General features: G+C 46.7%; 1 protein-coding gene across 10 annotated transcripts in view; it reads left to right on the top strand.

Moving 5' to 3' along the window:
• The window catches only part of eya4 (EYA transcriptional coactivator and phosphatase 4), a 623,026-nt gene that overhangs the window by 521,281 nt on the left and 76,582 nt on the right, over positions 1 to 25,163 (top strand). For all 10 annotated transcript variants that reach the window (XM_038799374.1, XM_038799376.1, XM_038799375.1 and 7 more), the window contains one exon: positions 8,936 to 9,025. In XM_038799374.1, the coding sequence (XP_038655302.1) occupies positions 8,936 to 9,025 (90 nt within the window). The remainder of the gene's footprint in view (positions 1 to 8,935; positions 9,026 to 25,163) is intronic.

Here is a 25,163-nt window from a genome sequence, read left to right as displayed (position 1 = left end):
CCCCCTGAGTCTGGTGGAGTTGGTGCTCTGCTTTCCCAGTGAGAGCAGATCAAACTCCATTTGTAATTCATAGAAACATAGAATCATTCGGCCCATCGAGTCTGCACCGGCCCTTGGAAAGAGCACCCTACTTAAGCACACGCCTCCACCCCATCCCCGTAACCCCACCTAATCTTTTTGGACATTAAGGGGTAATTTAACATAGTCAATCCACCTAACCTGCACATCGTTGGACTGTGGGAGGAAACCGGAGCATCCGGAGGAAACCCACGCAGACATGGGAAGAATGCGCAAACTCCACACAGACAGTCATCCAAGGCCGGAATTGAACCCTGGAGCTGTGAGGCAGCAGTGCTAACTATTGTGCCACCGTGCCGCCCCAATTGTTTCCACTCTGCCAATAGTTCCATGATTGGGGCCATGGAGTACCACCGATCTACCTCCAATATGGAGTTGATTAGCCCTTGCCTAGCCACCCTCTCCTTTCTGTCCCTGTGTGCCCTATACGCAATTATTTTCCCCCTTTATCACTGCCTTCACTGCCTCTCAGAATGTGGATTGTGAGACCTCCCCATTATGGTTGCAGTTAAATACCCATCAATGCTTTGTGACATTCTCTAGCAAAATGTCTTGTCGGCGAGGAGGTCTGTGTCCAGCCTTCATGGGGGCACTGGGCCCTGCGCAACTCCAACGTCACATCTGCATAGTGCAAAGCATGGTGTGAGATTACTATTGCAGAGTATTCTGCTCCCACTACCTCTGGAAGTACTACTTTACCCACTACAAAGTAGTCAATACAGGAATATGTGGATCTGGGAGAAGAAGGCGAGCTCCTTCTCCCACGGGCGTGTGAATGTCCACAGGTCCACCCTTCCGCACCGACCTCCACGCAACGCACCCATCTGCTCCATAAAGGAGATCAGTTCCCTTGCCATCAGCGATTGCATCCCCCGCTTTGGGCTAGATTTGTTTGTCCGTGGGTCCTGTACGCAGTTGAAGTCTCCTCCCATGTTGAATCGGTGGATGACTAGGTCAGGGATTTCTGCCATGGTCTTTTTGATAAAGTCTGCGTCGTCCCAGTTAGGGGCGTACACATTCACAAGCAACACTGGTGCCCCTTCCAGGAGAGCACTCACCATGATATACCATTCCCCCACACACCCTCACACATCCCGCCAACACAGGGTCCGTCACCGTATTCGTCGCTGTGAAGGTCATCCTCCTATTCAACAGTATTGCCACTTTCCGAGCCCTCGTCCCATAGTATACTTTGTAGTCCTATCCAGTTCTCTATTGCCCTCAGTCGGTCTTTCTCCCTCAGGTGTGTCTCGTGCAGGAAGACTATGTTGGCCCTCAGGCTATTCAGATGGGCGAAGACTCTGGATCTTTTCACCGGGCCTTGAGTCCCCTGACATTCCAGATGACTGCCCTGATGGGGGATGTTGTTTCTGTCTCGCAATTCCTGCGGGGTCAGCCATACTAACCACATGGTTGTGCCCCAGCACGCCGGCGTTTCCCTATGTCTGGGGGCCATCCGAGATGGCCATCGTTGTCTTCTTTGTTGCAGCCGTTCCCATGCGTGACCTGTTGTGACTGGCATTCTACCTCCCCAAGCCCCCCACTCTTGCTGCCCCCCCTCCCCATGACCCTATGGTATCTCCTCCCCCCCCTTACCCCCCTCGCTCCTTGTTATTTTGTCCACCCCTTTTGCCAGGTGCTCCCTCCCTTTCGAGAGATGCACCGCAAGCTCCCCCCTCTCGTCTTCCTTCCCTGTGTTTGCATGTTTGCCAGCCAAATGGCTCTCCCCCTGGGAGCGTTTTCTCTTATCTTTTGTCCTTGTTTGTCCCCCCCCCCCCCCCCCCCCGCCCTTCTCGCTGCTTGGTATCTCTCTGCCTTACCCCCTTCCCCTAGGCCATGCAGGTATTCATTCGCGAGAATGGCAGGCAGACAGAATAATAAACAAAAGAGTATTATTATGGCCCATGTGTGTCCATTAGTGTTGCTGTCTTCCCAGCCCGTTTTTCCGAATGAATTTGTCTGCTTCCCGCAGTATGTTGAAATAATATTCTTTGTTGTTGTGTGTCACTCAGGCCACGTCGGCCCTAATGTCCTGATATATGCATATTGTATGCCCTTCCCATTTGCAGGACCTCACCCAGTTCAAATTTTGCTCCTAGGCCTGAAGTCTGTGGAGCTTTGCAACGATCGCTCGTGGTGGTTTTCATGTTTTGAGCCTTTGTTAGAGTGACTTGTGTGACCTGTCCATGCCTGGGGCCTTGGAAAAGTTTTCTCACCCAACCAGCATCCCTAGTATCTGTGCTACGTATTCTGTTGGGTTTCTGCCCTCCATGCCCACAGGTAGCCCGATTTTCCTGGTCCTCCACCTTCCCCTTTGAGCACTCCATAGGTTGCTGCCAACATTGCCATTTCTGTCTCGAGCGAGGCAATCCGATTACTCTGGTCAGTGGTCACTTTTCCTAGTTCCTGCACTGTCACCTCCTTGGTCTCCAACCGCTGCTCCATCCTCTCCAGCACCTCTTTGAGGAGGGCCAGAGCGGTTACCATGGCCGCCTTCACAGTCACCATGAAATCCTCCTTAATGGAGTCCCTAAGTTTTAGGAGCTCTTGTGTTTGGAGCTCCGTTCTCTGTCCCATCAGTGGATGGGCCAGTATTCACAATGGCAAAACAGCTCGGTCTGCCATGTCTTGCTTTGCTTCACTCCTCGTGTCTGCAACTTGGGCTTTCCTCCCCTGACTCTTACTGCTTTCACTATGTTCTTGGCTTCTTGTTTGACTTGAGCATATTCCCTCAGGTGATTGTTTTAGGGTGTGGGGGGTGGTTGTTGGCTAAATGGCCGATATCCAGGTGAAAGAAGGAGAGAAGATATGAATTGTGAGGTGCGAGGACGTTGGTGAAAAGGCCATTGGGGGATTCATAAATTAGGACCCAGGTTTTGACATTAATGTATCAAAGGACAACAAGCCAGTGGAGGTCAGCAACAGCAGAAGTGAAAGGCAATTAAGTTGGCTGTACAAGCAGGGTGCAAACAATGGAGTTAGAGTTGAAGTTTGGAGTTCAGTAAGTGGAAAGTGGCAAAGAAAGCATTGGAAATGATAAAGTGTGGGTATGAATTTCAGTAAGAAGTCATACTTAAAGGCCAAGTTAAAGGCCAACAAGTTTGTTTCAAATCACTAGCTTTCAGAGCGTAGCTCCTTCTTCAGGTGAGTGAAGAGGTGGGTTCCACAAACACATACATAGACAAAGTCAATGTTGCAAGATGATACTTTGAATGCAAGTCTTTGCCGGTAATTAAGTCTTTACAGGTCCAGATGGAGCGACTGGAGGGAGGGATAATCACAGGTTAAAGAGGTGTGAATTGTCTAAAGCCAGGACAGTTAGTAGGATTTTGCAAGCCCAGGCTAGATGCATGAGTACTCAAGACTTAATTACCTGCAAAGACTCGCATTGATTCCAAACAAACCAGTTGGACTTTCACCTGGTGTTGTAAGACTTCTTACTCTGCCCACCCCAGTCCAATGCCGGCAACTCCACATCACAAATTTCAGTGGCAGGGATAGAAGCAGGCAATTTTACTAAGGGGATCAGGTTCTTGTGGTGATGAATAGAATATGTGTTGGAATTTTACTGTCCCCTATTGATTGGTTTGAAGGCAGGTGTGGCTCATAAAATGAAGCCCATGGGCTGCCCGCTGAATTCCCACCCACCCCTGATCAAACTCTCATTTTACAGGTGGAGGTGTCTGATTTAATCTTCAGCCTGGCCTCCGTTGGCTCCTTTTCTTCAGGGACTGGCTGTAGTGCCAGCAGTGACCACCGCTTGGACCTGGCATTGCTGGGATTATGGAGTCTTAGGCTATCCGATTGGCTGGCAACCCTCTCAATTTGGACTTCCTCCCCAGACCGCAATGGAAATATCACACTTAGACAATTAACTCCCTGCGGAATGTTAAATAACTGCGGGGCAGCCGGTACCACGAGGGATTCGTTCCCCATGGACTCTTTGAGTAGGAGGGTGGGAAAGCCCACCATCCAAAAAAATCCTGCCCTATGGAGTTTGAGGCTTCGGGTGAAACAGGGCATTGTGATTATGCACAAGTCAGATCCAGTTTGCAGTTAAGGGCAGCTAAGGGCAGCACGGTAGCATGGTGGTTAGCATAAATGCTTCACAGCTCCAGGATCCCAGGTTCGGTTCCCGGCTGGGTCACTGTCTGTGCGGAGTCTGCACGTCCTCCCAGTGTGTGCGTGGGTTTCTTCCGGGTGCTCCGGTTTCCTCCCACAGTCCAAAGATGTGCGGGTTAGGTGGATTGGCCATGCTAAATTGCCCATAGTGTCCTAAAAAAGTAAGGTTTAGGTGGGGGTTGTTGGGTTACAGGTATAGGGTGGATACGTGGGTTTGAGTAGGGTGATCATGGCTCGGCACAACATTGAGGGCCGAAGGGCCTGTTCTGTGCTGTAATGTTCTATGTTAACATATGGGTAAACTCTGGACTTTGCCTGTGGAATCAGTGTAACAAATGGAGCAATATTTTGCCATTTGTAATATATAAATACAGTGGGAAACAGTGGAACACAGTGCTTACTCCTCCACTGAGGTATGGTTTGAAACTTTCAAAATAATAAAACCATTTATTACGGAGTACTGAGGGACTTCCTGTCCATTTTACATTGTGCAAGTGAAGAAAGGTAACATATGAATTGCAGTTTATTGTTAACTTTGTTTTTTATTGTTAAAACTAATTCTGCTCTACGAAATGCTGTAAGTGTAATGTATAAATAATTCTCCTGGCATGTAACTAAAAGCTGTTTCTTAATTCAAATTAACAACAGCTGAAGGTAACGATGAATATAATAGAGTCACTATGTGAAACAGTCATTTATTGGTCTCTAGTTTATTATACACAGGGAGGGTAATACAACTGTGGCTAGATTGCAAAGATTCTGGGAGCAATCAAACATGAGAGTTCGGTTTTCCCAACGTTGCATTGGAGAAGGTTCCGGCCTTATTGACCTTGATTTTACAATCAGTGGCGAAGTGAAGTACTTACATCTGACGGCACCACCTCCTCCCCTCAAAAGCAAGGTCGACATGGAGCCAACCCGCACAACACCAGCCCGCCTCGCAGTCATAACGGACAGGCTAAACAGGTGCAGAGTGGGAATAAGCCCCACTCTTGGGGCTGCCAGCTAATAGAGGTCTTTGAGTAATGAGATTTTGGGCACTTTAGGGAAGGTTTGGGGGATGGGGATGGTGTGTTTCATGGGGGAAGCAGATAGGAAGAAAGGGGTATACTATCTTTACGAGGCTGCCACCCTGCCCTCAACTGAAGAGAGTACCCATTCCGTCCTGCCCTTTGAGAAAGGTTTTTAAAAAGCAGCCTGTCTACTTCCGCAACTGCCCATGCCAACCTTATTATAGTGTGGGCAGCGTATTATCGGGGTCAATTGGTTTGTTAGCATGTTCAATTGACCCTTGTTTAATTTCAATATGGCGGGTGGGTTACTGATTGTAAACATTGGGGTTTCACTACTTCGGCCACTGAACCATGAAGGGAGATGAATGAATCAAAGCTGCAGATGGTTTGTTGAAGCTGTCAATCACAGACCACTACTAGAAAGCTATGAGTGGCTTGTAGCTAATGGATTTGTGGGAACCAGACACTGGTCACAGCTGCTCTCTTTTCAGGAATGGGCATGTGGATCTTTAAGGTAAGTGTTAGAGCTGTAATTCTTATCACTGACTCTGTCTGGACTGCTCTCTAGCTTCCTGAAAATAGACAGGGGTCTATTTTCTGGGGAGGCATTCGGAGGGGGAAGAGGATCCATGATGGGGGTTCCTTTAGTCAGGGGTCCCTGTGGGCGGTTGCCCCTATTACAGGGTCCCTGAGGGGGTCCCTTTGGTCAGAAAGTCCCCCAAATACAGGGGCTCCTGGGACGGGGGTCTCCATATTGCAGGGATCCCTGTGGTGTGTCTCCCTATTACAGGGGCCTTGTGGGGATCTTTCTAATATGGGGGTCCCTGTGGGCGGCAGGCTGTGTCACCCCCATACTTGGATGGGGGGAGCACCCAGTCAATCTGGGGTGGGGAACGGCTACATTGCACTGCGGCGGGGGGGAGGGGGCAGTTGTTTGGGGCTGATTTGCGGTGCGGTGGAGGTAGCCGGCGGCAGCACCTCGGTATTGGGCCACTCGCTCAAAATGGTAGCCTGATAGAGGGATTGCCTTTGGACCCTCTCACATTCCACGACATGCATAAATTTGCATGCCAAGGAACACTGAATTATTTCCCGGTTTGCACTGCCAGGGAGATCATAAACGGGTTGCAATACACCTCAGTCTCCGAAACAGGGAATCCAGCCCCATGATTCTGACTCAATAAGTCTTCAGTTATGAAAGTGAAGTCAGTGCTTAAAAAGATGAGTATGTTTAATGTTTGATAGTCTAACAGTTTTCAGACTGCTGAAACATGGTACTTTGCTACACTGTTGGTGTGCACTAAAAACTCTAACTGCTAGATAAGAAGGTTTATAGATAATACCAAAGATTGTTAAAAACAAGCACAATTTTGGCATTTTAGCCCACTTAACTGAGCCCTTAATGTTTGAAGTGCTTACTATAAATATATGTTGCATATATTTATAAATATATGTCGAAACGCAAGGATAAGGAAACCAGCGTACTCGGCATGCATAACACAGAGGTAATTTGGTCTGTTTTCTCAGCCACGAAACTGGAGGTATAAATGAATCTTCCAGTTGTCTAGACATCAATAAATTTTTAATTATTACCATGCACAGTTCACTCTTTAGGATTTACGTTGGACTGAAAACTGCAGCTAATATAGCAGTAACAGGATAGTTGGGAGGATGAAGGCTATTGACTGTAGGGTATGTGGTATATTTTATCTAGTGAAGTGACAGGTTCAAGAGTGCTTTGGAATACTTTACTAGATGTACACAGGAAGAATTACTGAGCCATTAAATGAGAATGAGACAGTCTGTGAAAAACAATGTCAAAATAATGGCCAACTTGCCAAAATGTAAATAAAACTGTGGCACGGTAAATGTAATTGCTGTTGGAAGAGACTAAGAGCAAGTATCATTAAAAATACATAATTCTTCTTCACCACATAATGTGGTGTACTGGTATTATTTAGCAGGAAATATTACATTGCTCATGGCAGTATTCGAATTTAAAGGATTTTGTTAGAAACAAATTAACTTGAGTGCGGTGAATTGTCGTATGATCATTCAAAATATCGCCTGTTTTTATGTTAGATTAGTTACCATAACAACAAATAAAGACGATTGGTATTTGACTTGTTGTGACCTGTGCTTGATAATGGTTTTTGCAGCTGAGTAGCAGTTGACCTACAAATTTTTAAAAACAATGAGCCCTTAAATAATGGCTCCTGACAGAACAGGACAAGTGACCATGGAGAATGTCGTTTAGAACTTTTTTCTGCATTCATATGTTCTGATTAGCCACTCATTTTTTTAATAGCCCATATTGTTTTGAATTTATTTGGTCGATTTCTAAGTGCCGATATAAAAAGCTATATTAATTGCAATGTTTGCATTCAGCAAACACAGAGAACAAACATAATAAATGTATCGAGCCCAAAGAAAATATATTAAACACTTTAGAACTGAGGATGTAATGAGGTATTTTAGCTCCATGGTTTATTCATCAAACTGGATTCAATGGGCTGTATTTTACGTGCCCTTGATATGCGTGTTTTCAGCAGGGGTGGATGAGGGATCACATAACATAGGGTGGGTTCCTACCCCACCACTGTTATAGCCTGCCTGGATCCTATTGGCTGGGGACAATTGGTCACCCCATGTTACTTGAGGAATATGAACTCCCCTAATGGGGTGGGAGGGGGCGCAGTCGTTAGCTTTGCAGCTGTATAAATAGAGCTGGCCAGTGTGGTACCGGCTAGAGAGGGAACCAGTAGTGGACTACTGGTGCTGCATACATATTGTTGTAAATAAATGTATTTTCTATTCGACTGTACAAACTCGTGCTGCATTCTTCGTGGCCCTCACAAAAACCACCTTCCTCCAAGCTCGCCCCATAATACACTGGGGAGCGATGTGGCCTGCAGCAAAACCATCAGCCCACCCACCATATTTAAATAGATAATCAAGGGTCAATTTGGCTTGTTACCAACACAATTGATCCAGATAACATGCTGCCCACCCCGTAAAACATATGACGTGGGCAGTCAGGTAGCACAATTTTTTAAATAGTTTAGTCAGAGGGTGGAAAGAAATGGCCGGTTCTATCTTTGGGGTAGTTGTCCTTTGCGGGTCAGAAGCTGTCCTCCGAAGATGGAACTCCCATTTCTTCCTTATCAGGACTGGTGGAGCTGCCAGCCAAATGGATTGGTCAACAACTCCACAGGACAGATCTTCCTCCCCAGTGAGGGGCAGAAGTCTCACTTGGCATTTGTTCAGTCTGCCCACAGCACGTTACAACAGGGGTGGGGTGGGGGATGGTGGCGAGGCGGGCTGAGCCCAATGACTCTAAAGCTAAATATGAGACTTCCCTAAATTTGGGGAAATCCATGGTTCCATTTCCTCGCAGGCCTCCTGCAATACCAACAATCGCCACCAATCCTGGTATGGCACAGAACTGCTGGCCTCCAATGCGAAAGCAGTTGAATGAGGCAGGACATCGGCTGGAGACGGCAAAGGACCCGCCTCATGCTAATTAATGGGGTGAGCAGGCAAACAGAGGGAACTGGACTTGCCCCTCAAAATTTGCGCCAGGGTACAGGAAGTCTGCCCTCAGCATATTATCTAGCCCACTATTTCATTCTCATTATTAAAATAGACTGTGAAGAAAGTGGAGTAAGTGCTGAAACTTGCGCAGCAGTACGCTGGTTCTGATGGAAATGTTTGTATTACAGGATCCACCTATAGCTGTTACACTTGGACTTCGGATGGAAGAAATGATTTTCAATCTGGCTGATACACATTTATTTTTCAATGATCTGGAGGTATGGATATTTTACAGTTTACAGAAGTAATTCATTTGCCTTAATATCTAAAAGTTTGCAAAGTATGTTTTCAGTTTTACGGGACCTCTATCAAACTATGTCTTCAATGATTTTTACTGAGATTAACTAGCCTTTTGATGATTAGAGTGCAAATACAAATTTTAGATATACCTATCATAGAACATAGAACAGTACAGCACAGTACAGGCCCTTCAGACCACAATGTTGTGCCAACCATTTATGCTAATCTAAGATCAACCTAACCTACACCCCTTCAATTTACTGCTGTCCATGTACCTGTCTAAGAGTCGCTTAAATGACCTTAAGGACTCTGACTCCACCACCTCTGCTAGCAGTACATTCCACACACCCACCACTCTGTGTAAAGAACCTACCTCTGACATCTCCCCTATACCTTACATAGAACATAGAACAGTACAGCACAGAACAGGCCCTTCGGCCCTCAATGTTGTGCCGAGCAATGATCACCCTACTCAAACCCACGTATCCACCCTATACCCGTAACCCAACAACCCCCCACTTAACCTTACTTTTTAGGACACTGCGGGCAATTTAGCATGGCCAATCCACCTAACCCGCACATCTTTGGACTGTGGGAGGAAACCGGAGCACCCGGAGGAAACCCACGCACACACGGGGAGGACGTGCAGACTCCACACAGACAGTGACCCAGCCGGGAATCGAACCTGGAACCCTGGAGCTGTGAAGCATTAATGCTAACCACCATGCTACCATGCTTCCTCCAATCACCTTAAAATAATGTCCCCTCGTGACAGCCATTTCCTTAAAATTATGTCCCCTCGTGACAGCCATTTCCACCCTGGGGAAAAGTCTCTGGCTATCCATTCTATCCATGCGTCTCATCACCTTGTACACTCTATCAAGTCACCTCTCTGCCTTCTTCGCTCCAGTGAGAAAAGCCCTAGCTCCCTCAACCTTTCTTCATAAGACATGCCCTCCAGTCCAGGCAGCATCCTGGTAAATCTCCTGTGTACCCTCTCCAAAGCATCCACATGCTTCCTATAATGAAGTGACCAGAACTGGACATAATATTCCAAGTGTGGTCTAACTAGAGTTTTATAAAGCTGCAGCAAAACCTCGCGGCTCTTAAACGCAATCCCCGTGTTAATGAAAGGCCTTCTCAGCAACCCCATCAACCTGGGTGGCAACTTTGAGGGATTTATGTACCTGGACTCCAAGATCCCTCTGTTCCTCCACACTTCCAAGAATCCTGCCTTTAACCCTGTATTCAGCATTCAAATTCGACCTTCCAAAATGAATCACTTCACATTTCTCAAGGTTGAACTCCATCTGCCATGTCAGCCCAGCTCTGCATCCAGTCAATGTCCTGCAACAACCCTCAACACTATCTACAACTCCACCAACGTTTGTGTCATCGGCAAACTTACTAACCCATCCTTCCACTTCCTCATCCAAGTCATTTATAAAAATCACAAAGAGCAGAGGTCCCAGAACAGATCATTGCAGGACACCACTGGTCACAGACCTCCAGGCGGAATACTTTCCATCCACTACCACTCACTGTCTTCTTTTGGCCAGCCAATTCTGTATCCATACAGCCAAATTTCCCTGTATCCCATGCCCCTAACTTTCAGAATAAGCCTACCATGGAGGACCTTATCAAATGCTTTACTGAAATCCATATACACCACGTCCACTGCCCGACCTTCATCAATGTGTCTCATCACATCCTCAAAGAATTCACTGAGGCTTGTGAGGCATGGCCTCACAAAGCCATGCTGACTATCTTTAATCAAACTATGTTTTTCTAAATAATCATAAATCCTATCTCTCAGAATCCTTTCCAATATTTTGCTCACCACAGACGTAAGGCTGATGGGTCTGCAATTCCCAGGGATATCCCTATTCCCTTTCTTGAATGGGGAACAACATTCACCTCCCTCTAATCATCCGGTACTACTCCAGTGGAGAGTGAGGACGCAAAGATCATCGCTTCCCGTAGTAACCTTGGGTATATCCAGTCAGGCCCAGGGGACTTATCTATCCTGATGTTTTCAAAATTTCCAGCACATCCTCCTTCTTAATATCAACTTGTTCGAGTCTATTAACCTGGTTCACACTGTTCTCATGAGAAACAAGGTCCCTCTCTCTAGTGAATACTGAAGTAAGGTATTTATTTAGGGCCTCCCCCAGCTCTTCAGACTCTAGGCACAAGTTCCCTCCATTAGGGCAGCACGGTAGCATTGTGGATAGCACAATGGCTTCACAGCTCCAGGGTCCCAGGTTCGATTCCGGCTTGGGTCACTGTCTGTGCGGAGTCTGCACATCCTCCCCGTGTGTGCGTGGGTTTCCCCCGGGTGCTCCGGTTTCCTCCCACAGTCCAAAGATGTGCAGGTCAGGTGGATTGGCCATGATAAATTGCCCTTAGTGTCCAAAATTGCCCTTAATGTCCAAAATTTCCCTTAGTGTTGGGTGGGGTTACTGGGTTGTGGGGATAGGGTGGAAGTGTTGACCTTGGGTAGGGTGCTCTTTCCAAGAGCCGGTACAGACTCAATGGGCCGAATGGCCTCCTTCTGCATTGTAAATTCTATGAAATTATCCCTAATCGGCCCTACTCTCACTCTGATCATCCTCTTATTTCTCACATAAGTGTAGAACGCCTTGGGGTTTTCCCTAACCTTCCCGTCAGGGCTTTTTCATGCCCCCTTCTAGCTCTCCTCAGTCCATTTTTGGGTTCCTTCCTGGCTACCTTGTAACCCTCTAGAGCCGAGTCAGATCCTTGCTTCCTCAACCTTACGTAAGCTTCCTTGTTTTCCTCATATGTTTTCTATGAATTACATCAAACGCTGTTGTATTGATTGGTTCATGCAAACGCTATTAAATTTAATGTTCTTTTGTAGCATTCAAATAGTAACTTAATTTGGGCAGCACGGTAGCACAGTGGATAGCACTGTGGCTTCACAGCACCAGGGTCCCAGGTTCGATCCCCCGCTGGTTCACTGTCTGCGCGGAGTCTGCACGTTCCCCCTGTGTCTGTGTGGGTTTCCTCCGGGTGCTCCGGTTTCCTCCCACAGTCCAAAGATGTGCAGGTTAGGTGGATTGGCCATGCTAAATTGCCCTTAGTGTCCAAAAAGGTTAGGAGGGGTTATTGGGTTACGGGGATAGGGTGGAAGTGAGGGCATAAGTGGGTCAGTGCAGACCCGATGGGCCAAATGGCCTCCTTCTACACTGTATGTTCTATGTTCATTATTCATTTGTTTTGGAAAAAGAACGATTCTGTATTCTGTTTTGATTAGATAATTGATCACTCAGATTTACATTGACTTCTCATTTTATATGTGAACTGTTTTTACAAAAAGAACTGGAAATGAAAATATTAAAAGAATTCTAAAGTCTGTGCCTGATAGCTCAGTTAGTTAATCCCTTGACTTCCAGCCAGGAAACCATTAGTTCAAATTCCAGCTTTGCCTGACACTCAAGCTTGTCCACTTGTTCGATGTGTTTTCCCAGTTCTTGGCAGTGTACTTACAAATGCTTCTTGGAAGGAGGGCATAAGCAGATCAGAAGTTCAATTCACATCTTTCCCATTTCCCTCTCCAGCAGCTCAGAAATTGATTAAAGTGTGGCAACAAAGTTGTAAAACAAAGGGGACAGAGAATATATTGGAGAGAAATATACTTTTTGATTCTGAGGAGGGAATGAGTAGTAATTTTTAAGTTGAATATGGCAATATGTTGTACACCAAATGTATTATACTTCAGAAATTTGTTGCGGGATTCGCCGTCCAGTGACAGCGGAATCGTGGAACGCAATTGAGCAGAGAATCGCGTGTGCGGCGGAATTCGTGGCCGGTCCTGGGCTCCCGATGGAGTGCCATGCTCCGGTGCTTTGACAGCGGCGGCAATGCATTCTACTCCGCATGTACAGTAAAAGCCGTTGGCATATCATTAACAGGCCTGACCTGGCATTCTCCCGAGCCTCCGCGATGCTCCACCTCCACAAGGAGGAATTACCAATGTTGGGTTTCACTTGTGGTTTTAAAAATCGGAATACAGGCGCTGCTGAGGGAGAGAGGAGGTAGGATGTGTTCCAGAGGTGCAACCGTGGGCTGCCGGACCTTCTGCTGGCTGGGGGGGTTGGGGGAGTGCCTCTGCCAGCTTCAGGGGTTGTATGGGGGCGGGTTACAGGGAGTGTGACCAGGGCTAGGCCATGGGGACGGGGTGACCCCCCCAGAACTGGGAAGGCCAGGCACGGACCACCATTACGGCAATCTAAATCTTGCTGCGTTCCCAACTGACTGCCCACCATGGTCTGTGGTTGCACAGAGTGACTCCAGTCTTATGGGTTCCCCTACCACCTTCGCACTCCACCCCCACTCCACCCCACTGACCACCATATCTCCACACCCCCCCCCACTCCCACAACTGTGTGCCACCCGCCGGCAGGGCATTCATGAGGCCCACCCAAGGGGAGGCGCTGGATGGGTGCCGGGCACCAACGGGACCAGGGATGCAGTGTCAGGGAATACGGCTGGGGGTGGGCATGGGAATGGGCGGGGGTGGGTGGGACATGCGGGGACAGGGGCTGCAGTGCAGGTCGGGGCTACTGTGTAGCCCAGTGGGCCTAGTTAGGCACGGGAGTTCCCACCATGCTAACATGGACCTCTGAATTCAACCAGGAATGGTCGCCTTCATCCTAGCCACCGCCACAGCCCAGGTGGATGCACTGAGGCTGTATGTGCAGATGCTGCTCAGGGTGGACCCTGCAGTGGCCAAGCCTGCCCCAGAGGAAGAGGAGGCAGCCAGTGAGGATAGAGAGCCAGCTCCCCAATAGGCCGAGGCATCAGGCCTCATGTACCAGCAGCGCCTGTCATTCAAGGACCTGCCAGGGCTGACATGCCATCGAAGACTCCAGCTGAGAGCAGGGAAGACTGCGACTTATCTGCCAGATCGTGCCACACATAGAACCACAGTGGTATGGGTAGGACACCCACTCCTGGTGGCCGTCAAAGTGATGGTTGTCCTGAACTTTTACACCATGGAGTCTTTCCAGGCACTGAGTGGGGACCTGTCTAGGATCTCGCAGACCTCGATGCACAGGTGTATCCGCACTGTCACGGAGGCCCACTATGTCGGGTCGGCACAATATATCAATTTCAATGTGGACTGAGCCCACCAGCATGCCCGGGCAGCAGGGTTTGGCACTATTGCCAGGATGCCCCAGGTACAGGAAGTGGTCGACGGGATGCATGTCCCCCTCTAAGCACCGGCCCGTGACGGGCTACCCATGTAACTGGGTGTTGTAGGGGATTCCTCACCATTTGTAGACCGGGGGCGGGACAGTGCGAATCGCATCACGCCTCCCCGACGCCGGCTCGCGATTCTCCGTAGAGCGGAGAATCGGTGCCATTGGCGCCGGCGTGGTTGGCGTGGCACCAGTCGCGGGCCGCTCTATGCAGCTGGTCCACCAATTCTCCGGCCCGTATGGGCCGAGCGGCCGTAAGAAAAGAGCCGAATCCCGCCGCCGCCTTCTAACCTGCTCTGGGCTGGCGGGACCGCGGCATGTGAGGGTTGGGTGGCAGTCTTTGGGGGGAGAGTGCGAGGGGGGGGGGGGGGGGGTCCGACCCTGGGGGGGCCTCCAATGTGGCCTGGACCACGATCGGGGCCCACCAATCGGCGGGCCGGCCTCTGTGGCTGGGGGCCTCCTTTCCTACGCGCTGGCCCCTGTAGTCCTGCGCCATGTTGCGTCACTGCCGGCGCGTTGAAGGAGGCCACTGCGCATGTCCTCGTTGGCACCGGCACAACTGCACATGCGCGGATCCCGTGGCGCACGTGTTTACCGACGGCATGGACACTCTGCCGTGGGTTTGAACAATCCCGCCCAATGTATCCCTCTTACGAAACAGACTCCTCTGGATCGTCACAGTAGCCTAAAAATGATGGGAGTGGCTGATTGTCTCAGGATGAATGTATTGTGGCTACTGCCAGGATAGCAGGCATTCACTGTTCATTATGATCTGGGCATGGTCGCACATTAACGGCACATTGATGGCATATTAGCACATGCGGTCCTTTACCACTCTACATTTACAAATGGGACCTGCAGAATCACATGTGTGCAGTTGATGCTTCCTTGCACAATAGAAATTCTGGTATCTTGGCAATGCAATGTGCCTGCTCATCCTGCTTCTCTCTGGAAAGAGAGAAGACAATGAAGTCCCTTTCCTGGCATTCTGGGCCTCTGTCACCATCTGATGCAATGGTGGATAGTGAATTGGGATAGTTACCACCTAGAAGGATCACTTGCATAGAATCTGAGGGCGAAGGTTACCTTGATGACCATTGGCAGCACTGTTCTCACCCTTATTATATGGCTGTCGGCTCTGATGCAGAAAGTGACCCGCTTCCTTGCAGGTGCTTGAAACATTGTTCCTGGCTAAGGTGAATGTAGTTCTCTTGGAAGGTCTTTGCTGGGTAGGGATTTCTATGAAGAGCATTGCTCTTTCTCCCTCTGTGTTCAGCTTTCCCTCTTTGCAGCCTTTGCTCCATATCATATCGCGACTCAAATGGGACTGGATTATTATGCACCCCCCCCCCCCCCCCCCCCCCCAACTCTAGCAACCTTCTGTGCACTGGGCAGAAAAACCTTCTGGTCTCCCTCACATGATGTAGGAACATTCACTTCAAAGAACAAAAAGCAATACAGCACAGGAACAAGACCTTCGGCCCTCCAACCTTTTACCACCCTAGGCCAAAACCCTCAGCACTTCCTAGTGCCATTTCCCTCTGTACCCATCCTATCCATGTATTTGTTGAGATGCTGTTTCAACACGGTTAATGTATCTGCTTCCACAACCTACCCTGGCAACGCTTTTCAGGCACTCGCACCCTCTATGTAAACACATCTCCTCCAAACTTTGCCCCATGGACCTTAAATCTATGCCCCCCGGTGACTGACTCTTCCACCCTGGGAAAGAGTGATTGCCCATCAACTCTATTCATGCCCCTCATAATCTTGTAGACCTCTATCAGGTCACCACTCAGCCTCCGTCGTTCTAATGAAAACAGTCTTAGTCTATTCACCCTCCCTGGATAGCTAACACCCTCCATACCAGGCAACATCTTGGTGAAGCTCCTCTGCACCCTCTCCAAAGCCTCCACATCCTTCTGGAAGCGTGGCAACCAGAATTGTGCACAATATTCCAAGTGCAGCCTTACCAAGGTTCTATACAACTGCAGCATGACTTGCCAGTTCTTAAACTCGACGCCTTGTCCAATGAAGGCAAGCATTCCGTATGCTTTCTTTTATGCTTTCTGTCCTTTGAGAACGTTTTTTTAAAAAGCAGCCTGCCCATCCCGCAACTTCCCATGCAACCATATTATGGTGTTGGCAGTGTTTTATCGGGTTAATTGGTTTGTTAACAAGCTCAATTGACCCTTGTTTATTTAAATATGGCGGGTGGGTTACTGATTTCGTAGAATGGGTGTGAGCTTTGGAGTGAACAGGAAGGTTATGCAATGGGCACCTGCCCTAAACACGCCTGGCGGGGACACCCAGTTGGACAAAATAATCATTATATAAGTGTGGCCTTACCAAAGTTCTATACAACTGTCGCATGACTTGACAAGTCTTATACGCAATGCCCCATCCAATGAAGTAAGAAGTCTTACAACACCAGGTTAAAGTCCAACAGGTTGTTTTGAATCACTAGCTTTCGGAGCGCAGCTCCTTCCTCGCTGCTTCCTTCCATTCACCCGAGGAAGGAGCAGTGCTCCAAAAGCTAGTGATTCGAAACAAACCTGTTGGACTTTAACCTGGTGTTGTAAGACTTCTTACTGTGCTCACCCCAGTCCAACGCCGGCATCTCCATATCATGGCCATCCAATGAAGGCAAGCATTCCAGATGATTTCTTGACTACCTTGTCCACTTGTGTTGCCACTTTCAAAGATCTGTGGACCTGTATGCCCAGATCTCTCTGACCCTCTTATGTTAGACCTACCAAAAGGCATTACCTCACATTTGTCCGGATTAAACTCCATTTGCCATTTCTCTGCCCAAGTCTCCAACCTATCTATTTCCTGCGGTATCCTCTGGCAATCCTCAACACTATCTGCCACTCCACCAACCTTCGTGTCATCCGCGAACTTACTTACTCAAAATGACAAGTTGTTTGAACTCCTCCAACACAACGCACAGTACTTCCATTAATCCTCGCAAGAGCAGAATTTAGTCGAAATCACCTCACCAATTATATAACACCAGTGGAGTTTCCTTTGTGGTTGCTGAACAGATGTTATTATCACATCAACATATTCTTAACTGACCTATGTGGTCCAAATTGGCAGATCGTGCCAATTAACCTGAGAGGCTGTTGATTGTCCACTTTGCATGATTGAAGCACATGCAGAGCACACCTGTGTGAATGCCCTCACAAGATTTTGTATCACAAAGTCAAAATTTGTGGTCTTTATGTTTTGTACTTGAGAAATTCGGTATCAGTAACACATCAACTTTGTCCCACTAAAACTAGGCGAGGAAATAAAGCTTTTAAATATTCATATTAGCCAGTAGCTTCATCTAACCCCATACAGCATCTCACTGTATACAAGTAAATAATGCATTCCACATATATTATGCAACATGGAAATGGATAACTAGATGAAATGGTGCTTGCAATGATAAATTAATTGCAGGTAAATAAGTTATTGTTGCAACATTAGCAACAGTAAGTTCGGAAAAAAACACTTTTCAAAATGCCATCAATTAATAAAGGTATTTTAGTTCAATGTTGCAGTTAATGAACAAAACATAATATTGTATAATAATGGCATTAGAACTAAGCAATCTATGGTTTTAACCGGGCTTTAAGAATTAGTCAATATTATTGTTACAAAAGCAGAACAGTGAAACAGGAAAAAAAGTGAGCAATGGTAGTGGAATCCTTCTTTCATTAAATTGAATATAATTCTACCACAAGGGTGCTAATTGCATTGAGTGATGTTGAACAGAAAATGTAGGCTTCAACAGTGGACGGTTAAATGGAACAATATTATGGTAGTTGAAGTGGATGCTTCAGCATTAAAGAATAGCAATTTTAGTCTGAGCACGGTAACACTTACATTTTATTACAATCAGCATTTCATCAACAGCTGTTCATTTCCATTGTTGCATAATATATGTGGAATGTATTATTTACTTGTGTATGGGGGTGCTGTATGGGGTTAAGTGAAGCTACTGTCCAATATGAATATTTTAACAGTTTTATTTCCCCTCCTAGCCTTAGTCAAAGGTATAATTGGCACCAGGGGCGGGATTCTCCGTTTCAGAGACTAAGCATTGACGCCGGGTCTGAATCGGTAGACTTCTGCGACAATAAAATTGACGCTGGTCCCGGAACAATTCATGATCTGTTAATGGGCTAGCACCGGCGCCACGTAGAACTCCAGAGATTCCAATGAAAAACCGAGTCCAATTTGCCGGGTTGGAATTGCCACCCAAGAGGCTGACTAGCTACAGCCGCACATTAGCACATGAAGGGCTCCTTCAAGCCGCATTTGGTCAAGTGATGCCTTGATATCAAGGGGAGCCACCCTCTCCCCACCTCTTGAGTTCAGCTCTTTTGTCCATGCTTAAACTAAGAAAACATACGGAATGCTTGCCTTCATTGGATGGGGCATCAAGTATAGCTGAGGACACAGAATACAACAAAGTTGGTGTTTCTCGGCACTGCGATCACCCGGAAACATCCGGCTAAACATGCTCATCACGGGACTCAGTTGCAATTTGGTTAGATCACGCCCAGCATCTCTGACCTCTGCAGTACTCCTTCAGTGCTAGACCAAAGTATCTGCCCAAATGTTGTTCTCTGGTCCCAGGAGTGGGACTAGAACCCACAACCTTCTCGGAGAAAATGCACCATTGGACCAATCTGAAACTTAATACAATAAAAACAAAAAATTCTGGAATTACTCAGCAGGTCTGGCAGCATCGATGGAGAGAGAATCAGAAGGTAATGTTTGGGATAATGCCCTTTAATTTCAGATTTGCAGTGTTTTTCTCCTGAGATGTGTTTTTTGGAAATTTGCCCCCTTTATCTGCAGAGGGACATTTCAAGATGTTCAGATTAAGATTTTCCAAAGTTATTGACACTGTAATCAGGTTAAACTGTGAAACCTACTTAAAGAATGAACTGCTTCAGGTTGGAGAGGTGTGAGTTTGATTACCTTCTTTATGAGAACCTTTGGCACTTGTGAGTTATTCAGTGCACCTCATAAATTGAATATTCTTAAACACCAATAAAATTAACATTGCATTCTGTTAGATTATTAGCAGAATTCTTGTGATGCAGAGATCAATTATGTAGCCAATGTGGAATTATTCTGGGAATAATCATTTAATAGCTTACAGAATAGTGATTTTGACAAGACTTGAATGTGTTGAGCCCTTTATGGTTCTGTCAATCTGTGAAATCCTTTGAACTGTTTATGGTTTAGGGAAATCAATGCAGTTAGCCTTGCATTTCTCCTGGGGAATTGATTTGTGAAGGGAAGACTCTTTAAGAGAACAGTAATAATTCTTACAACACAAGTTTGTAAGACTTCTTACTGTGCTCACCCTAGTCCAACGCCGGTATCTCCACATCATCTTTAAGAGAAAGTGGAGTGTTTTCAATCTTATGAAGGTTGGGTAGTTTCTATCATGAATTCTACTGATGCACAATAATAATAATCTTAATAATCTTTATTGTCACAAGTATGCTCACATTAACATTGCAATGACGTTACTGTGAAAAGTCCCTAGTTGCCACATTCTGGCGCCTGTTCGTGTACACAGAGGGAGAATTCAGAATGTCCAAATTATCAAACAGCACCTCTTTCAGGGCTTGTGGGAGGAAACCGGAGTACCCGGAGGAAATTCACACAGGCACAGGGAGAACGTGCAGACTCCACACAGACAGTAACCCAAGCCGAGAATTGATCCTGGGACATTAGAACATAAGAACTAGGAGCAGGAGTAGGCCATCTGAACCTTCAAACCTGCTCCGCCATTCAATGAGATCATGCTGATCTTTTGTTGCCTCAGCTCCACTTTCTGGCCCGAACACCATAACCCTTAATCCCTTTATTCTTCAAAACACTATCTATCTTTATCTTGAAAACATTCAATGAAGGAGCATCAACTGCTTCACTGGGCAGGGAATTCCATAGATTCACAACCCTTTGGTTGAAGGAGTTCCTCCTGAGCTCAGTCCTAAATCTACTTCCCCTTATTTTAAGGTTATACCCCCCAGTTCTGCTTTCATCCGCCAGTGGAAACAACCTGCCCGTATCTATCCTATCTATTCCCTTCATAATTTTAAATGTTTCTATAAGATCCCCCCTCATCCTTCTAAATTCCAACGAGTACAGTCCCAGTCTACTCAACCTCTCCTCGTAATCCAACCCCCTCAACTCTGGGATTAACCTAGTGAATCTCCTCTGCACACCCTCCAGTGCCAGTATATCCTTTCTCAAGTAAGGAGACCAAAACTGAACACAATACTCCAGATGTGGCCTCACCAACACCTTATACAGTTGCAGCACAACCTTCCTAGACTTAAACTCTATCCCTCTAGCAATGAAGGACAAAACTCCATTCACCTTCTTAATCACCTGTTGCACCTGTAAACCAACTTTTTGCGACTCACGCACTAGGACACCCAGGTCTCTCTGCACAGCAGGATGCTTTAATATTTTATCATTTAAATAATAATCCCTTTTGCTGTTATTCCTACCAAAATGGATAACTTCACATTTGTCAATATTGTATTCCATCTGCCAGACCCTTGCCCGTTCACTTAAACTATCCAAATCCCTCTGCAGACTTGTGGTATCCTCTGCACTTTTTGCTTTACCACTCATCTTAATGTCCTCTGCAAACTTGGACACGTTGCACTTGGTCCCCAACTCCAAATCATCTATTTAAATTGTGAACAATTATGTGCCCAACACTGATCCCTGAGGGACACCACTAGCTACTGATTTGATCTGATTTAATTTATTGTCACATGTACCAAAGTTCAGTGAAATGTATTTTTCTGCGGCCGAGGGAATGTACACAGTACATAGTAGACAAAAGAATAATCAACAGAGAACATTGACAAATGGTACATTGACAAACAGTGATTGGTTACAGTGCGAAACAAGGGCCAAACAAAGCTAATGCAGCAAGAGCAGCATAGGGCATCGTGAATAGTGTTCCTACAGGGAACAGATCAGTCCAAGGGCGAGTCATTGAGGAGTCTTGTAGCTGTGGGGAAGAAGCTGTTCCTGTGCCTGGATGTACGAGTCTTCAGACTTCTGTACCTTCTGTCTGATGGAAGGGTCTGGAAGAAGGCAATGCCTGGGTGAGAGGGGTCTCTGATAATGCTGTCTGCCTTCCTGAGGCAGTGGGAGGTGTATACAGAATCAATGTGGGGGCGGCAAGCTTGTGTGATGCGTTGGGCTGAGTTCACCACAGTCTGCAGTTTCTTGCGATCTTGGACCGAGCAGTTGCCATACTAAGCTGTGATGCAGCTGGATAGGATGCTTTCCACCGCACATCTGTACAAGTTTGTGAGAGTCGTGCAGACATGCCAAATTTCTTTAGCTTCCGTGGGAAGTAGCAACATTGTTGGACTTTCTTGACTGTTGCATCAACGTGAATGGTCCAGGACAGACTGCTGGTGATGGTGACCCCCAGGAACTTAAAGCTATCGACCTTCTCCACTTCGGAGCCATTGATGCAGACGGGAGTGTGTGTCGTGCAATGCTTCCTGGAGTCGATGATCAGTTCCTTGGTCTTTCCAACATTTAGAGAGAGGCTGTTTTCAGTACATCATGAAACCAAGTGATTTATCTCCCTCCTGTAGTCTGATTCGTTGTTGTTTGAAATATGGCCCACCACGGTCGTATCATCCGCAAACTTACAGATTGCCAATGACTGATTGTCAACCAGAGAAACACCCATTAATCCCCACTCTTTGCTTTCTGTTAATTAATCATCCTCTATCCATGCTACTACTTTACCGTAACACCATGAATCTTTATCTTATGCAGCAACCTTTTGTGTGACATCTTGTCAAAAGCGTTCTGGAACTCCAGATATAATACATCCATTGTCTCCCCATTATCTACTGCACTGATGATGTCCTCAAAAAATTCCAGTAAATTAGTTAGGCTCCACCTGCCTTTTATGAACCCATGCTGCGTCCGTCCAATGGGACAATTTCCATCCAGATGCCTCACTATTTCTTCCTTGATGATAGATTCCAGCATCTTCCCTATTCCCGAAGTTAAGCTAACTGGCCTATAATTACCTGCTTCCTTGATGGCTGGGGCGGTTCTTAGGATTAATTGTCCTGGGCTTCGCTGGCTCCATCGTGTCTGCTTCGCTATTGAAAGTATCGATTGATACTTGAGTGTATCTATTGTGCCCGGGACTGTCCCGGTATCACCTCATTAATATGTAAACTGATTTCCCATTTACAGCGCTGCCTGAACTCTGCAGCTGTCGGGAAACCGGTTTTTGCAAGTGTCTCAATGCTGAAAGCTTCTGCAAGCTGTTTGCTCTTTACTATGTCCGTTTTTCCCTGCATTCTTTGCAGTCTTCCATTTTGTGTTACCAGTGGCCATCTTAGATGGCTACACCGTAATGGCGACTAAATCTTGTTAGCGCCCCATATCGGGATTTGTGCCAGCATAATCTCAGTTTTAGATCTTCTCCACGTCCCTGCCAGTGAGGCTGGGCGTGAACTTGATTTCTATACTTTTTAATAAATTAATATAAATACTTGGCTTGAAGCCATAACATCTGCCCACAATGTGTCTCCGCACCCCCCCCCCCCCACCCACCCACCCCCCCCCCCCCCCACCCCCACCCCTCGGTGTGGCTTCACACAGACAAGAATCACTACTAGTTTTCAAAAGTGAAAGGCAGTTGTGATGTCCACGCTGATGTGACCATCAATTCACAAGACACGTGGTTGGAAGTGAACAGTGGTTTTAATAGTCTTACAACTGAGCCTGCCTGCGACGAGATGAACTGGCAGCAGGCTCACAACTGCAGATCTTTATACTTCCAGTTAGTGGAAGGAGCCATGGGCGGAGCCAAGGGTGGAGCCCAGTACAAACTCCTCATCTCCCCCTATGGGCAGAGCCGCACAATTGCTCGTATACCGAGCTTACAGAGACACAACACATACAATATAACACAGTGTGAATTACTAGGAATGTGATTCACCACACACGCCAGGGTTGCAGATATGCCTGTAACCCCCGAGATTGAGGGACAATTCTGGGCAGATGGTCATGCCTTCAGGGAACACTGACGGGGGGGGGGCACTGCCCGGGGTGATACCCTTTTCACTTGCGGGGCGGGGGGGGGGGCTTCCCCCCATACATGGGGTAGGGGAATGTGAGAGCGTCCCCTTCTGTATGTGGGGTTTGGGGGTGTTTCCCTTCTTCACCAGGGGCCCGGATGTGCGTTTGGGTCAGATGTCTGTTGGGGGGGTGGCAGGGAGTGGCCTTAAATTCTACTTTAAGAGTGGGTGCCCCAATCCCAGTATTCCGCCAGTGGCAATGTTTCTAGGCCCCGCCCTTCCAGTTGTCTGTGTTATCCTTGCCGGAACTCTGAACTTGCACAGAGTGCAAATCAGGCGAGACGGCCCTGAGGGATAGGAGGCACAAAAGAACATTCTGGAAAAAAAGAAGGAACCAAAGGCCGAGTGAGAATGAGAAACTTGAAGAAATAGTACGAAAGAAAATAAGTGAAAATATATCTCCTGGATCTAATGTCCTCTTACTTGAGTCTTGCTGAGGTAGTGGATACCGCAGTTTAGATCTTCCAGAATTCCGTAGATTCTGCGATAGTTCCCAAGATTGGAATGTTTCAAACATTACCCTGCTATATAATAAAGGATGAAGGGAGAAAACATGGAATCATTGGCCCATCAGATTAACATCAGTTGTACGCAAAATGCTAAAATACGCTATTAGGAACATTACCCTGTATTTAGAAAATCATAATTAAGCAGAGTTAACATAGATTTATGAAAAAGAATTGTTGTTTAACAAATCTGTTGAGGTTTTTGAGAATGTAACTAATGAGATGATGAAGGGAAACCAATGCATGTCGAGTATTTGGATTTTCAAAAGGAAATCGATAATGTGCCACGGTTAATACACAAAATTAAGACTCATGAGATTGGAAGTATAATTTAGCAGCACGGTAGCATGGTGGTTAGCATAAATGCTTCGCAGCTCCAGGGTCCCGGGTTCGATTCCCGGCTGGGTCGGTGTCTGTGCGGAGTCTGCACGTCCTCCCCGTGTGTGCGTGGGTTTCCTCCGGGTGCTCCGGTTTCCTCCCACAGTCCAGGGATGTGCGGGTTGGGTGGATTGGCCATGCTAAATTGCCCGTAGTGTCCTAAAAAGTAAGGTTAAGGGGGGGTTGTTGGGTTACGGGTATAGGGTGGATACGTGGGTTTGAGTAGGGTGATCATTGCTCGGCACAACATCGAGGGCCGAAGGGCCTGTTCTGTGCTGTACTATTCTATTCTATTAAAAGGTCAGGTGTGGAGCTGCCGAGTTTCACAATGCTTGTCTCGCCTGATCCAACACTCTGTGCAATTTTGGGAAGATTGCACCCTCTGATTTTTCATGTAACTAACCATAAGTTGCTAACTATTTGAGGCCAGACCATTTAGTTACTAATCAATTTTATTTACAATTTTTTTCACGATTTATCCCTGATTACTTAGTTTTACCTAGTAGCTTTCAACAGAAGTACATGAAGCAAACTAACACGTTTGTGCCACTTCCTTTCTCTGCGTGAATGCTCTCATCAAATCACACTCTCTTTGCTTGCCAGATGCCTTTAGTTTTTCTTTCTCAATCAACTATACAATTCACATTTATGGACTTGCTTCAGTAATAGTTTGTGGTGTGTTTGTAGCCACTCTCTGTTTAAAGGATTGTTTCAACCCGCTTTTAAATATTTCTTGTTATCTTAATTTATACCCTCGTCTAATCATTTCACCAGCCTGTGAAGAGTTTATTACTATTTTTCATAACTCTTCAATAACCATAAAGACCTTTATTCGGTAAACCTTTAACATTT

Source organism: Scyliorhinus canicula, chromosome 6 (genome assembly GCF_902713615.1).
Source record: "Scyliorhinus canicula chromosome 6, sScyCan1.1, whole genome shotgun sequence".
Lineage (NCBI taxonomy): Eukaryota > Metazoa > Chordata > Chondrichthyes > Carcharhiniformes > Scyliorhinidae > Scyliorhinus > Scyliorhinus canicula.
The sequence above is the reverse complement of the archived record's forward strand: the minus strand, read 5'-3'. Positions and strand labels throughout refer to the sequence as shown.